This window comes from Macaca mulatta, chromosome 9, assembly GCF_049350105.2.
Source record: "Macaca mulatta isolate MMU2019108-1 chromosome 9, T2T-MMU8v2.0, whole genome shotgun sequence".
In the NCBI taxonomy this organism is placed as follows: domain Eukaryota; kingdom Metazoa; phylum Chordata; class Mammalia; order Primates; family Cercopithecidae; genus Macaca; species Macaca mulatta.
The window spans coordinates 63,939,649-63,952,733 of NC_133414.1; the positions used below are offsets into that span (position 1 = coordinate 63,939,649).

General features: G+C 47.7%; 1 protein-coding gene across 2 annotated transcripts in view; it reads left to right on the plus strand.

Moving 5' to 3' along the window:
• Positions 1-13,085, plus strand: part of GRID1 (glutamate ionotropic receptor delta type subunit 1) — a 783,526-nt gene that overhangs the window by 443,848 nt on the left and 326,593 nt on the right. For both annotated transcript variants that reach the window (XM_015147073.3, NM_001257667.2), the window contains 1 exon segment: positions 11,028-11,081. In XM_015147073.3, coding sequence (XP_015002559.1) covers positions 11,028-11,081 — 54 coding nt within the window.

Here is a 13,085-nt window from a genome sequence, read left to right on the forward strand (position 1 = left end):
GTGCCAGGACCTGCTGGGGGAGTGCGCGCGTGGCCTCGAGGGTTTCTCACAAGGGCAGCTTGCCCACACACTTCCTGTCCTAACTTGCAAGGCAGGAAGAGCTTCCAAAGTGGTCTGAGCATTTGAATTAGAGCAGTGGCCTGAGAGAACAGGGCTAGGTAAGTGGGTGATGATTTAATCAATACACTCAGGGAAGAAAATGAAGCTCTAATTGAGGGCTGTAGAGAAATAGTGATTGATAAAGGTTAGGGGAACAGACACAGCGTTCTTTATACAAATGATGTTTTCTGTACCATTTCATATCCATGAATTAAGAAATCTTTATGGCTAATTTTGTCTAATTGATTTTTGCCTCATCTGGTAACTTTAGATTCAAATCCTCACTCACACGATGTGACGATGTGGCTCCACCACTGTCCCTACAAATTGAATGCCTTTTCACATCTCCAGGCTTCTGCACACTGTCTCCTTAGAAGCCCCGTATCACAGAGTTTTCTCTCTAAGCCATGTCATTCTGTGGGTGGGGCCTTTTCAGGTGCTTTGTGCTGGCAGTGGGGTGGACGTTGGGCAGCTGGGCCACACCCCTGAGGAGTAAGAGCAGGCATCTTTGGTTTCTGGTTCTGTTTCTACTTTCTATAAGGGCCAAATGCAATTTCCTGGCTTACTGTGAGGTCCCAAGAGCTCTGGGCAAAAACTAAGCTCCTGACCATTCCCAGGTCTGGGACCGAACTACATGGGCGCTTTGTGCTTGGAGAAGGGCTGTCTTAATGGTTGTGAAGCAATTTACATTGTGGATGCTAAAAATAGATTCCTTCTCCCCACACTCTCTTATTGCTGAATTTGCAATATCCTCTCTTCCTTACTCCCTAAGACCTCAGAGCCCCCCCCCCATGGTCTCTCAGTCACTTTCTGTGGAACCAGAGTCCCAAATTGAGTACCGAGGTGGCCAAGGTAAGAGGTAAGCAACGGCTTATGCCCCAGCTGTCGCACCATCCACCTCCCCTCCCCCACTGCACTGGCCACCTCCCCTGGTTTTCCCATGTCACAAATCCAGAGACTTGTTTCCTGACAATGGTGCCAGGAGTTCCTCCCTAGCACCATGAGGTAGAAGAAGCTTATGTCTCCAGAACTAAAAAGCAGATATTTTTCTTTCTATTCCATTCTCAAAAAGTCAGGCTCATAAAAAAGAATACAAATTATACTCAGCAGCTCTTATCAGCTTGGTAAAGAATTGCTACTTTCCACTTTATTGCCTTAAAAAGAATTCACATGTTTCCATCTTTTAAAAAAAGATTTGGGTTGAGGGAAGGAATTAGATTCATGTGCAGAAGTGGCTTGCCTGAGCATGATTTGAAGGGGTCACGGCATTAACCTTGAACGCTGATGCTTTAATTGAACAGCTGGGAAAGTGTAGCTATTCTCCCAGCGGATGTCCCCGCTGTGGGTCAGGGGCTCTGAGACTGACAGCTGCACTGGGAGGGAGGGACTCTCCTGTCCCAAATGGCTCCACACCCTCCTTCAGCAGTATCTGATGCTGTGGTCCCTGGAGTTGGTCTTTGGATGCAGGCAGCAGCTTCTCAAACTCCAGTATGAACGTGAACATTTTCTCCTCCCTCCCTCCCTCCCACTGGAGGGAGGGAGGAGAAAACATTTCTAAACAGTTTTGGACTTTGCTTGTATTTGAAAATCACTTGAAGCTGGAGCTGAACGGCAGAGTGTATGAGAAATGGCTCAGCACAGCCATCTGCACCCCAGGGCCGTGTCCCTTGTCCTCAGGGACCGAGTCATGAGATTGTTCATAGTGCACACTGCAGAGGCTGGTGGCTTGCCCCCGCCAAACCAGAGTGAGCATAAATAATCTCAGAAGTGATTTGTTCCACTTTACATCCAGGTCCTCAAAGGGGGTTGTGTGACAGCATCCATGTGGCCAAAGGCCTGAATGTCTTGCTCCTCTGTGAGACAAGATCGGACAGAAAAGCTGGGCTCCGTTGCCTCCTATCAGGACATAGCCTGAATGCCTGTAAGAGTGAGGACATGGGGGGCCTTATTTGGTTTCTGTGCCCTCCAGGTGGCAGGGAAATTATGGGCCATTGATTAAAATCCAAGTATCCATTGGCCAATACTCATTGGTGCCGCCTGGCTTCACTTCTCCAAGTTGATCTTATTAGACAGATCGTGCCTGCGAGCAGGCTCCATTTCATTTTTTCTGCTGGTATTAACGTTTCCTTATAAATTGTCCACATGTAGCATATTCTCACTTTTTATTATAGTAAATTGCACTCCCTGCACAGCCCTGGAACTTGCCTCTATTTCATCTGAAGGATCCACAAATGATCTGTAATGAATCTTCATTCCCCTGGGGCTGTGAGAGGGCGCTTCTGCCATCCACACGAACAGGGAAGGCAGTTCAGACTGGCTATTGAGCTCAGACTTGGTCAACAAGAAGGACTGAGGCCAGAGAGGTCTAATGATTTACTAGAAATTTTTCATATCTATCAGAATTTTACATGAATTTAGTCAATTATGCTTTCTTTCTTTCTTGTTGTTCCATAGCAACATAATAGTTTTTCAGAGATCTGAGCCAATGGCAAAAACGTCTAATGCTGAACATTCTCTCTTCCAGTGTACTCTCTTTCAGTAGTATCTTTTTAAATGTCACTGATTGACCAAACTAGTCCAGCACTTACTATGCTGTTAGGCATGATATATGGGAACTAGCATCAGGAGGATCAACACTCAGTCCGAATGAAGAAACAATTGTATCCTGGAGGAAAAGCTCTAGAATTTGATCATGTTTCCATCAGCTCCTAAAGGTCACGGCATCTTGCATTCATTCACTTTAAGTTCACTTTGTTTCTTTCTCAGATCCTCTCAGATGTGTAGAACGGGGTGTTATTTGCAAATACAGGCTGTAGTCACTTTGCACGGCACAATGTTAACCAAAAATCAAGTGTATAATCAAGTTCGTGCAAAGCAAGGACACTAGTTCCATATGCACAGGTTTTGGTTACCACAATACCATGCACCATGCAAACAAAGGTCACCTGTACATTCATATTCTTTTTAACTGTAGTAAGGTTTCTATTTATGCTCCCGGCTTTCCTTCTACTCAGTCCCAGGAATGTGAATCACCCATTCATTCATTCTATAGGCACATTTTGAAGTTCACTGTCTGCCAGGTGCTATGTCCCACAAATGGCTTCATGGTAATTAGACTAGGCTTTGGCCTCCAGGAGCTCACTTCCTAGTGAGGGACCAGAGGCTATCCCCATTGGCAAAAAAATCCTTTGGCAACCAGAGGTGCACATGATCCAGGAATTTTGAAAGGAGGTGACAGGAAATTTTGGAAACCAGGATCAGACTTTGCAGAAGCCCCTGTAGCTCTCTAGGCCCCCACTATCCAGTCACCACTATCACTGTCACCTGAATAACCTTCTGGTTTAGCTGTTGTTTTTGCACTAAACACCTGTAAAAGGCACAGAGATTGAGTTTCGTCTTTTCTTGGTGCCCAAGTCAGTGGAACACGGTAGAAACCATATGGGTTTTGCATTGGAAAGGCCTGGTTACTCTGACTTTCTGGGAGACTTTGGGAAAATAACTTCATCCTTCTGAGCCTTGGCTTTTCCATTTGTAGGCTACAGTTCAGTAGCCTCTTTCAGTGGGCCGTTGTGAGGGCTCAGGGAGGGATTGTGTGTAGAGGGCTTAGCTCAGGGTCTGGGTTGGATGAGGTGTTCTGGAAATGCCAGTGATTGCCCCCAGCCTGCAACCAGCCTTCCACTCCAGCCTTTCCCAGCCAGTGCCTTCCCTGAGCTCCTAAGTGGCAGGTTCAGCTTTCTCCCAGCGAAACAGCCCTCTTAAAGGCCTCCCCCAGAGCTGTGGTTTAGCGCTTCACAGGGTAAATTCTACACCTTTCTCAGATGACTTTTCTAGAGCCAGGAGGGATTGCCTTGTCTCCACTATCCTTCAGTGACCTGAGCCCATGCACTCCCCCATGTTCAACTGCTTTTCCCTGTGCCCAGATGGGGTGTTTCCTGTACCTGCCAAGGGTGGGGGCCTTGGGCTTCAAGGATCCTCCAGCAAAGAGATGGGTGAGGTGGGAATAGATGACCGTCAGGAGGGGCTGACTCCTGGGAAAGGCTTGGGAGAAAACACTGGAAAAGAGACCTTCTGGGATCCAGGATTCCCCAGTGGGATCTCAAAATAAGGATGGAGCCAGAATTAGGACTCATGGGAGATGAAGAGAACTTCAGGGCAGTTTTCTGGTGAACACAAAGACCAAAGAGGCTCCAGAGAAAAGACTGGGGCAAGGAGAAGCAGCTGAGCCAGCATCTTGGGGCGTTTTCCCAAGCAGGCAGGCCCCCAGGAGGCACAGGGTGGCTGAGAAAGTTCTGTGATAACTGCTCTTTAGGGGTTTCCTCATGCTTCCTGGCATAACTTCTGAAACTTGGGCCTCATGGTGTCTGCTTTGCTGATTTCCTTTTAAACAGGCTCTTCAAATAATCCATCCTCCTGCAGCTAGCTACGCCCCTTCCTTGCAAATGGAGGGGCGTTGCGCTCCTGCATGCTTTGGAGGGGTGACATTGCACAGAGAGCATTGTTCCTAAATGACATGTTGTTGCAAAGGCAGTGGTGGGCCTTTAACGTGAGCTCAATATCTGTCCTTGGGAAAGTGCCAGGCCCTGGGCTCCAAGGGGGGAATGTTCTCAAATGTTAGAGTTGGGGTTTTAAAAAGATGCTAATTGCTGACAAGCTTTCACTATCTCAGGCTCCCAGTGTTGGGGGGATGCCTAGATAAGTGGTCAACAATTAACACATACATAAATAATTGGTGGCATTTGCACTTTGTAAAATAAATCCTCAGCGATGTTATTGGAAGGCTTCCATGTGGAGGTTTTTTTCACTCCATTTACTATTCCTTTAGGCCAAGATAAAGAGAAACAGTCTCACACTTAAGAAATGCATGTGGGATAATGGTCTCAGGCTTATGAGAACAAGTTAACCTGGAGAAGGACAGCATTGTGACTTGTAATGGTGTTTTCTTAGATATGAGAAAAAAGACCATTTTTTCCCATTGTTAAGGGGCTGGGTTCAGACCCAAAAGCTTTTTCAGACAGTTATCTGGGGCTTTTGGAGAGCAACATGACCAAAAGAAAGAACACAGGCTTTGGAGACAGTTGGGCCAGAGTTCAAATCTAACCTCTGCTGAGTACTGGCTAAGGGACCTTTTGCAAGATACGAGTCTAGATTGAGGTCTCAGTTCCCCATCTGTGAAGCAGGGATAAGAACACTGCATGGCTTGTTAGGTTGTTGGGAGTAAATGAGGTGTGTGGGTTGTGAAGCAGAGGAGATGTTGTATTGAAGTATCTTGGGGGGGGTGGTTAATAAAAGCAAGCTCTCGTCGCCCTTGGAAATGTCTCCAACTTAGTCTTGAGGGAAAAGCCAAGGACACAGAGGAAGGGGCCCCAGGCTGGAGATGCCTCCTCCAGTGCGTTCAGCCTCACTGTTTTCTCTACCTCCTTCCAGGCTCTTGGATGTTAGAACTGATCCTCACTACCATATGGTCCAGGGGCAGCTGTCAACTCTCCCCATCACCAGTCTAGGAGAGCCACCTCCACCCTTGACATTCATGTCAGTGCTCAGGGACTCCTTTCTGTGCAGAGTCTGTTTGGAAGCTGGGAGCCAGTGCTTGGCCCACATCTATTTCCCTATGAAAATCGTGAGATCAGGGTGGCCAGAGCAGGACCCAAATGTCCTCTGGCCCTCAGTGGGCCTGCAGAATGGCCTGTTGGTGTCCTGTGTCACTTACAACTCAGCTTTTAGGCATCACTGGGAAAAGGCATCTGAGGTTCAGATTGGGGCTGTTGCTCTTGAGCAGGGAGACACATTCCCTTCCACAGTCAGTCGGCATCCCCAGCATGGGAATAACAGCCGCCTTCGGCCTCCTTTAGCTGGAGTTTGCCTATAACAGCACACTTTTCTTTCCAGAGGGTGGAATGTGGGTGTCAAGATGTGGATGCACACATAAGTCAACACACGTGTGGACACTTAGCTGTTCCTTTTACCCCTGGCTGACTGTGCCCAGCCTCCCAGCTATCTCATGTGCCAGTCACCACCATCAGCATCTGCTGTCTCCTCCATTCAAAAGAGGCTAGAAGAGAAGTCAGTTGGATGCTTTGCAACTTCTTACATCCTTAACTCTTCTTCTGAAGTTCTGTGTTTGCCAATGTATGATGGCCACAGGAGCCAGGCAGACTGGCCCAGTGGTTTGACTAGGTCTCGTGGGATTCACAGCAACTTAGAGGGGTGCAGGCATCTGGCCACTACAGCAGTTCCTTTGGGCTTATTGGGCCCTAGTCCCCAGCTCCCACAGGGTTTGTGCCCCCAGCCACAGTGTCTCACTTCAGGAGAGAAGTCTAACTGCAGACTGCAGGCAATCAGCCACCCTACCTGCTGGGAGCCCACCCTGAGCAGGAGGCCAGCTCCCCTCCCCTCCCCACCCATAGGGTACAGGGGCTGCCCTTTGCTTGTCTGACTGGGTCATCACTTCTCTGCTGATGCCCACAGCATTATACAGCTCGATCCACACTGTGGCCAAGATGGGAGGGAAGCACCACATCCTGCTGTCTTGAAGGGGAGCACATGGAGGTGGTGGTGCCCAACACTTTGCAAAGCTGTATTGATTGTTGGTCTTTTTGCCACTGGTGTCTCCATGATGGCAGAGATGAGGTTCCTGGTTCACTCCCCTACCCAGGAGAATTGAGATGGCCTGTTGGGGTTGGGTGGGCTCTGTCTGTTTAATGAAGGAAGGAATGAATGAATGAGGGATTATGCACTTGTACACATTCAAAAGAGACCATCGAATCAAGACCAGGCTGGAGACTCCAGTAGAGGGAACGGGAGGAACTTTGTGCTGACTGATCATCTTTAGTGAGCTCCTCCCTGGGCTGGAAGTGTCACCTGTAATTTCATTTGACTCTCACAATAACCCTAAGTGGGAGGTGTTTGTCTTGAGTTGGGTTCGCAGAAGTAGACATGGAGATGAATTTTTTTTGTATGACAATGATTTATTAGAAGTTATGGGGAATTTAGAAAAGAAAGACAGCAGGGGAGTGGGGACTTAGAAGAGGAACATAAAGGAAGCCAAACAAGGTGATTTTGGCTCCACCCTGCAGAGGAATTCTGGAAACAGCTGAGATCACACTCTGGAGAAGTCTCCATTAGGGAGCAAGGCAGCTGTGATTTGTTTTCGTGGCACTCTGGGTCCCTGGTTAGGGGCGTGCATTCCAAGCCACCGTGAGTGCCAAGCAGGGTTCAGGCAGCCTGAATTGGGGGTGTTGGCTGTTGGGAGTGAACACACATGCTGAGTCAGTGTAATAAAAAATGCTAACAAGATTCACAGGGACTGTGGGCAGAGCCCCCTGTAGCACTGTTGGTATTCAAATGCCTTATGGGTGTGGAAACTGCAGCTCAGAGAAGTGAAAAGTCTCACCCAGGAGCACTCAGCCAGGAAGTGGCAGAACTGGGATTCCAGTGCACTCTGCCTGCCTGCTGGAACTCTCCATAGCGTTTTCACTCTGTAGACGGAAGGGAGGACTTACCTCTACCTGCTGCAGATGTAGCTGGAGAGGAAAAGGGAAAGGGCAGCACTTAGAAGGGGAATTAGTGGTGCTGGGAGGGACATTGCCCACTGGGGTGTGAGCATTTAGGACTCTTCCCACAGAGCTGGCAGCCCTCCAGTAATTGCTGGAGTAGCGTGGGGTGATAGAGGACAGGGGGAGGCAGGCAGTGTTCCTGCTAAATGTGCTATAGCTTCTTCTCTCCATCTATCTCAGCCTCTGTGCGAATGGCACCCTCTGGAAAAGGCTGCAGAAAAGCACTATTTATCTCCGTGTGGGGAAAAGAGGCTTAACAAATTAGCTGATGCTTAATTGGTGAGGAAAAGTAGGACAAAAAAGTTGACCAGTTGTCCCATGGGGTTTTCTGATCAATTGTCTCCACCAATATCTTCCCTGCATGGGTCTGATACTAGGTGGAAGTACTTCTTAGGGTGGCCAAATCTCCCACCCACTCCCTGGGGTCTCCCAGCAACTGAATCAGGTTGTCTGCAGTGCTGGCCTCTTCCAGGACAAGCAGAGAACCTCTCACCTGCACAGGTATACCCAGACCTTCAGATTCACAGAACTGCATATTCTGAAGCAGGACTCTCAGCTCCTGAAGCCAAGAGGCAGGGTCAGAGCTCTGAAACAGCACAGGATCTCAGACACAGCACAATTGCCAGTGAATTAGGATCCCTAGCAGTGGGGCCTGCGGGCCCTCTTTTTTAAAGCTCCCTTGGAGGTTCTGAAACACAGCCAGACTGGAGAATCATTGCTGAAGAATGTCAGTGCATGATAAATCTTTACTTCTCACAAATGGTCAACCTTCTTAGATACATGACACTGTAAAGAAAGTACTGCTCACCTTCTGCTCAGGCACTTCCTGGGATGGGACGGCGCTACTCCTGAGACATCCCATTTAATCTTGAATGACTTGGAAAGTCAGAAAGTTGTCTCCTATATTGAATTGATATCTGCCTCCCTGATTATGGGAGCCATTGGCTCTAAGTCAACACTCAGAAGATGCACAGAGCAGTTCCAATCTCTCTTGCACATGACAATTTAAAGACACCTGTATTATCCCACCTCTAAGCATCCCTGATCACTTTAACTGTCCCTCTTCATGACTGGGCTATAGTGTGCATTGTCCTTCATCGAGTAGGGTGACCTGGTTAGGTCCACCTGCCAAGGGGTGGAACAAACTCCTCCCACACCCTCCTTTCCATGAGTTGAGCTAGAGGTGAGCTAGAGCCCAGCGATGTGCTTTTACATACCTTGGGAGACAGGAAATGGCAAGTGTTATCTACATTTTATGAAGGAACAGAGACCAGAGTGGTTAAGTGACAGCTGGGTGGAGGCAGTCCCCTTTGGTTTTTCCTCAAGAGTGTTGCTTTCAAACTTTATTTCCCCATTTGCCCTTCTGCTCCTGGAAACTGAGTGTAGGGCTTGAGTTTGGCCTTGTTAAACCACATGTCTTTAGATTCAGTTCAGTGTTCCAGCCACTGAGATGTTATGACATCCTCCCAGATTTGCATCTGTGCACATTTAATAAGAGTATTGCCAGTGTCCTCTACATGAGTGTCAAGGAAATGTTGAACTGTTGGCAATCGAGGTGAGCTAGAGCCCAGTGATGTTCTCAGAGCATTCTCAGCCCACCCTGTCTCCACTTCTCCCTCCATCTCTTCATCAGTGCTTCCAGGCTTTTGAAGACCTCCCTGAAAGTCTGCGTGTTGACAGGAGAGAGGCTCTGCACGGGGTGGCTGAGACTCCACCCTGAAGTGTTCTCCTTCCTCTACCCTGACTGAAGGTCCCTTTGAGCTTTGGCTCTTCAGCCCTTGAAGCATCTCTGGAGAGAGCCGGGTTAACTGAGTTTGTAGAAAGGGGCGGAAAGTGTCTTCAGGATACAGCCTTGCAGCATACCCAGGTACATGGCTTAGCATCTCTTGGAGCCTCCTTTCTTTCCAGTGCAAAAGAGAGGCACCCTGTACATGACAGTTTGCAGGCTGCAGCACCATGCAGACCTAGGGTCACTGGTGGGGTTGTTGGCACAGGCCCTGACACCTCCATGCCTCATTTGTTGGGAGTGAGTCAGATCTCTATGTACTGATGAGGAAAGATATTCGTGTTACACTGATAAATCAAAAACTAGAGTCTTAACTGGATGTGTATTTCATGGTCTGATTTTAATGAAAACAGCTATTTGTAGCTATTTACTTGCAGAGGTAACTGTAAAATCTTCTAGAAGGTAACACCTCAAACAATGTTTAGAGAGTACATTTGGAGGGATAAAGGGGGAATTTTCACTATGGCAGCATATTTTTTTAAATGGGATGGGATGATGGGATGTTGAGCATTTTTATTTTTCTGCATTTTTTTTCGATAACAGGAATAATAAAATTACATTTCAAACAAAAAAACAGGACTCCAATCTGATAGCTCTTGTCCAGGTTCATAGTCGGCCTGGCTCAGTGCCCAGGCTCAGCAAGCACTTGGCACCTGCTCACGGGATGTATTCATACGGGACATGCTTGGAAACCATCAGTCTCTTCCAATTCTTCCAGTCTGTTGGCTTTCCAATTGAAGGAGAGGGAAAGCACTCATAAACACATACAGGAAACAAAATAATTAACTGAATTCTGTCTGCCTCGGCCTTCCACTTCATTTGCATAATCAACAATGTTTACTGAATACCTGCTGTGTGCTGGTTACAGCTATTGGGACACAGCTGTGACCTAGGAGATGTGGCCTTTGACATAATGGCAGAGGAGATAAACAATAAGAAATATTCTGGCAGAGGAGATAGACAATAAGAAATAAGTAAACTGATAGCCGTTCAAGCACAAAGATGGCAAGTGCCATAAAGAAACAGAACAAAACACTGTAATAGAGAGTTACAAATGGGGCTATGGCCTAGGAACTAGAAAGAGCTTTGTTCTATGGATCCTAAAGAACTGAAGGAAGCTGGGAGCCCCAGAGCTGCTGTGAGCTGCTGTCTTCCTGAATGTCACTCAGTACAGCTGGACTAGACAAACCCCCATAAATCCCTCATTCCAGTTTCCTGATTCTGCAGCCTGGAATAATGATAACACTCATCCCCTAAGCGCCCCAGCAGAAAAGTGTTTGCAGGCATTCCTAGGGAAGGGAGGCTGTACCTGTGTCTGTGACCCTGTGCTGCCTGCAGGAACCCAAGCATCTAATCTTGCTCTGGGCTGGTGCAGGAGAGCGTGGAGGGAGAGCAGGAAATCAGATGTCTGTGTTCAGATGAAGCTTCTTGCAGCTAAGGCAGCCAGAGCAGGCCCCAGGGGGATGGCATGTTTTGTGAGGAAAATATTCTCTAAGAACAATGTTTATAAAACTCTGTCTCGGCAATCATCCTGTGTCTGCCAGCTTCTGTCTTGCTTCTGTTCATGTTCGTTCTTTTTCTCTCTGCAGGCCGTGGAGACCAACCTGGCTTCCAAGGACAGCCACTGGGTCTTTGTGAATGAGGTAAGGGCTCTAGAAATGTGATGAGCAAGGCCTGGACTGAGCCCCTAGCCCCTTGGTAAAGCTCAGCATGATCCTTTTGGGTTCAATTCTGACTTAGGGGGCTGTCGTGAATCCTGGGGCTCCACCTAGCCCCAGGAGCTCAAAGAGTTGAACTTGACCTAGCAGGGTGCTCACCTGGCAGATGAGAACCAGAGAAAGAATCCTGACCCAGGTTCATGAGGAAGTCAAAAGTCAGAGGGCAGTGGTGGCAGGGATGAGGCGTGCTAGGTGAGGTGAGGCAGCCAGTGGGAGCCAGGGGCTGGAGCAATTAGGGCAGGTCATGAATTGGGATGCAGAGGCGGTGGGGCAAAGGAATGAGTAGGGGAGGAAGGCTGAATTTCATGCAGGATGGTAAGGGTGTGCATGAGTGTGAGCGAGAGTGTGTATGCAGGGTGTGCACATGCATGCGAGAATGTGAATCCAGGTGTGTGTGTATGTCTGTGTTAATGGTGTGTGTGTGTTTATGAGTTGTGTGTGTAGGTGTGTGTGAACATGCATGTGTGTGGATGTGTCTGCATGAAGGTGTGTGTATATATGTGTCTGTGTGAAGGTGTGTGTATATATGTGTGTGGATGTGTTTGAGTGTGTGACAGGTATGTGCATGCATGTGCAAGTGTGTGTGTGTGAGTGTGTGCATGTGCAAATGAGTGAATATGTGTGTGGCTGTGCATGTACAAGAGTGTGTGTGTGTTTGTGTGTGTCTTTGCGTGTGAATTGTGTGTGTTGAGTGTATGTACAGGGGTGTGCATGTGCAAATTTTGTGTGTGCATGTGTGTATGTATGAGTGTGTGTGCATGAGTGTGTATATGTGTTTGTGTATGTATATGTTTGGGTGTGTATGTATGAAAGTGCATATATCTGTATATGAGTTAGAGTGCTGTGCTGTGTGAGTTGTATGTGCCTGTGTGTTTGTGCATGTGTGTGTAAGTATGTTTGTGTGTGCAACCAGTACGTGTAGGGATAAGTGTACCCACGTAAAGGGAGTAAATAGGAAGTCTCTCCCATGACTGACCATCCCACCAGCTTGGCCCTAGGGAGGAATGACAACACCAGGGATCATGGTGGCCTGGCCTGCTCTTCATTACTTGTACCCTGTCTGGCCCTGGCCTCCTCCATGCTGCAGGCATTGCATGAGAGTGGCCTGAAATCGCACACCCTAGCTTTCCCAAAGAATCCCCTCTGCCCACATGTCCTTTCAGGAGCACTGACTTGGGTGGCCTGTGTGACCTCAGTGCGCTATATTCACTGACAGCAGACTCAGAATGTGTTCTTGGTGCAAGATTTCATCATGGCTCATCATGGCTATGGCCTTCAGCTGCTCCTAAATTAGCTGATCAATTTCTAATGGCTTCATCTGGAAGATGCAGGTTTATTATGTAGGCAATTCATTCTTTTATGATGTCTGTTTCCTCATTAGTTCTTTGCTAATATGTCTGAAATAGTCTTGGGTGGCTTATTTTAATAATTGTGCAGGTAGTATCAGATTGTAACTACTTGCAAAGTCCACTTTTCATAGATTTCCCTTCATGAATTCACATCTTATTAGCTCCATGTCCACAGACGCCAGTTGGGGACGTGTAGTAACTGTCCATTTACCGTGGGGTGCAGGTGGTTGTGCTGGTAATTAGAAGGGACATGACTGCCTCCTCCTGTTTTCAGAGCCTGTGAGAGGCTGCCTTGATCCTTGAGAAGTTTGAATTCTCTGGGGTTTGCTGACTTCTCTATGGTTCTTCACAGTCCAGTTTTCTTTGTTCCAAAGAAACGATGCATTCCTGAAGTCAAATGTCTGATGCTGGTTTTACTTTTTTCATGAATCCTCCAAATTGGATAGCCAGTGTTTCTCTGTTACCAGTCTTCAAAAGAATTGCTCTGCTTTTACATTCCTAACCTGTTTTCTTTTCTTTCCCCAAATCCCCACCCACCCTCAGGGGCCACCTGTCTGTCCCTCTTGATTCACTCTTCAGG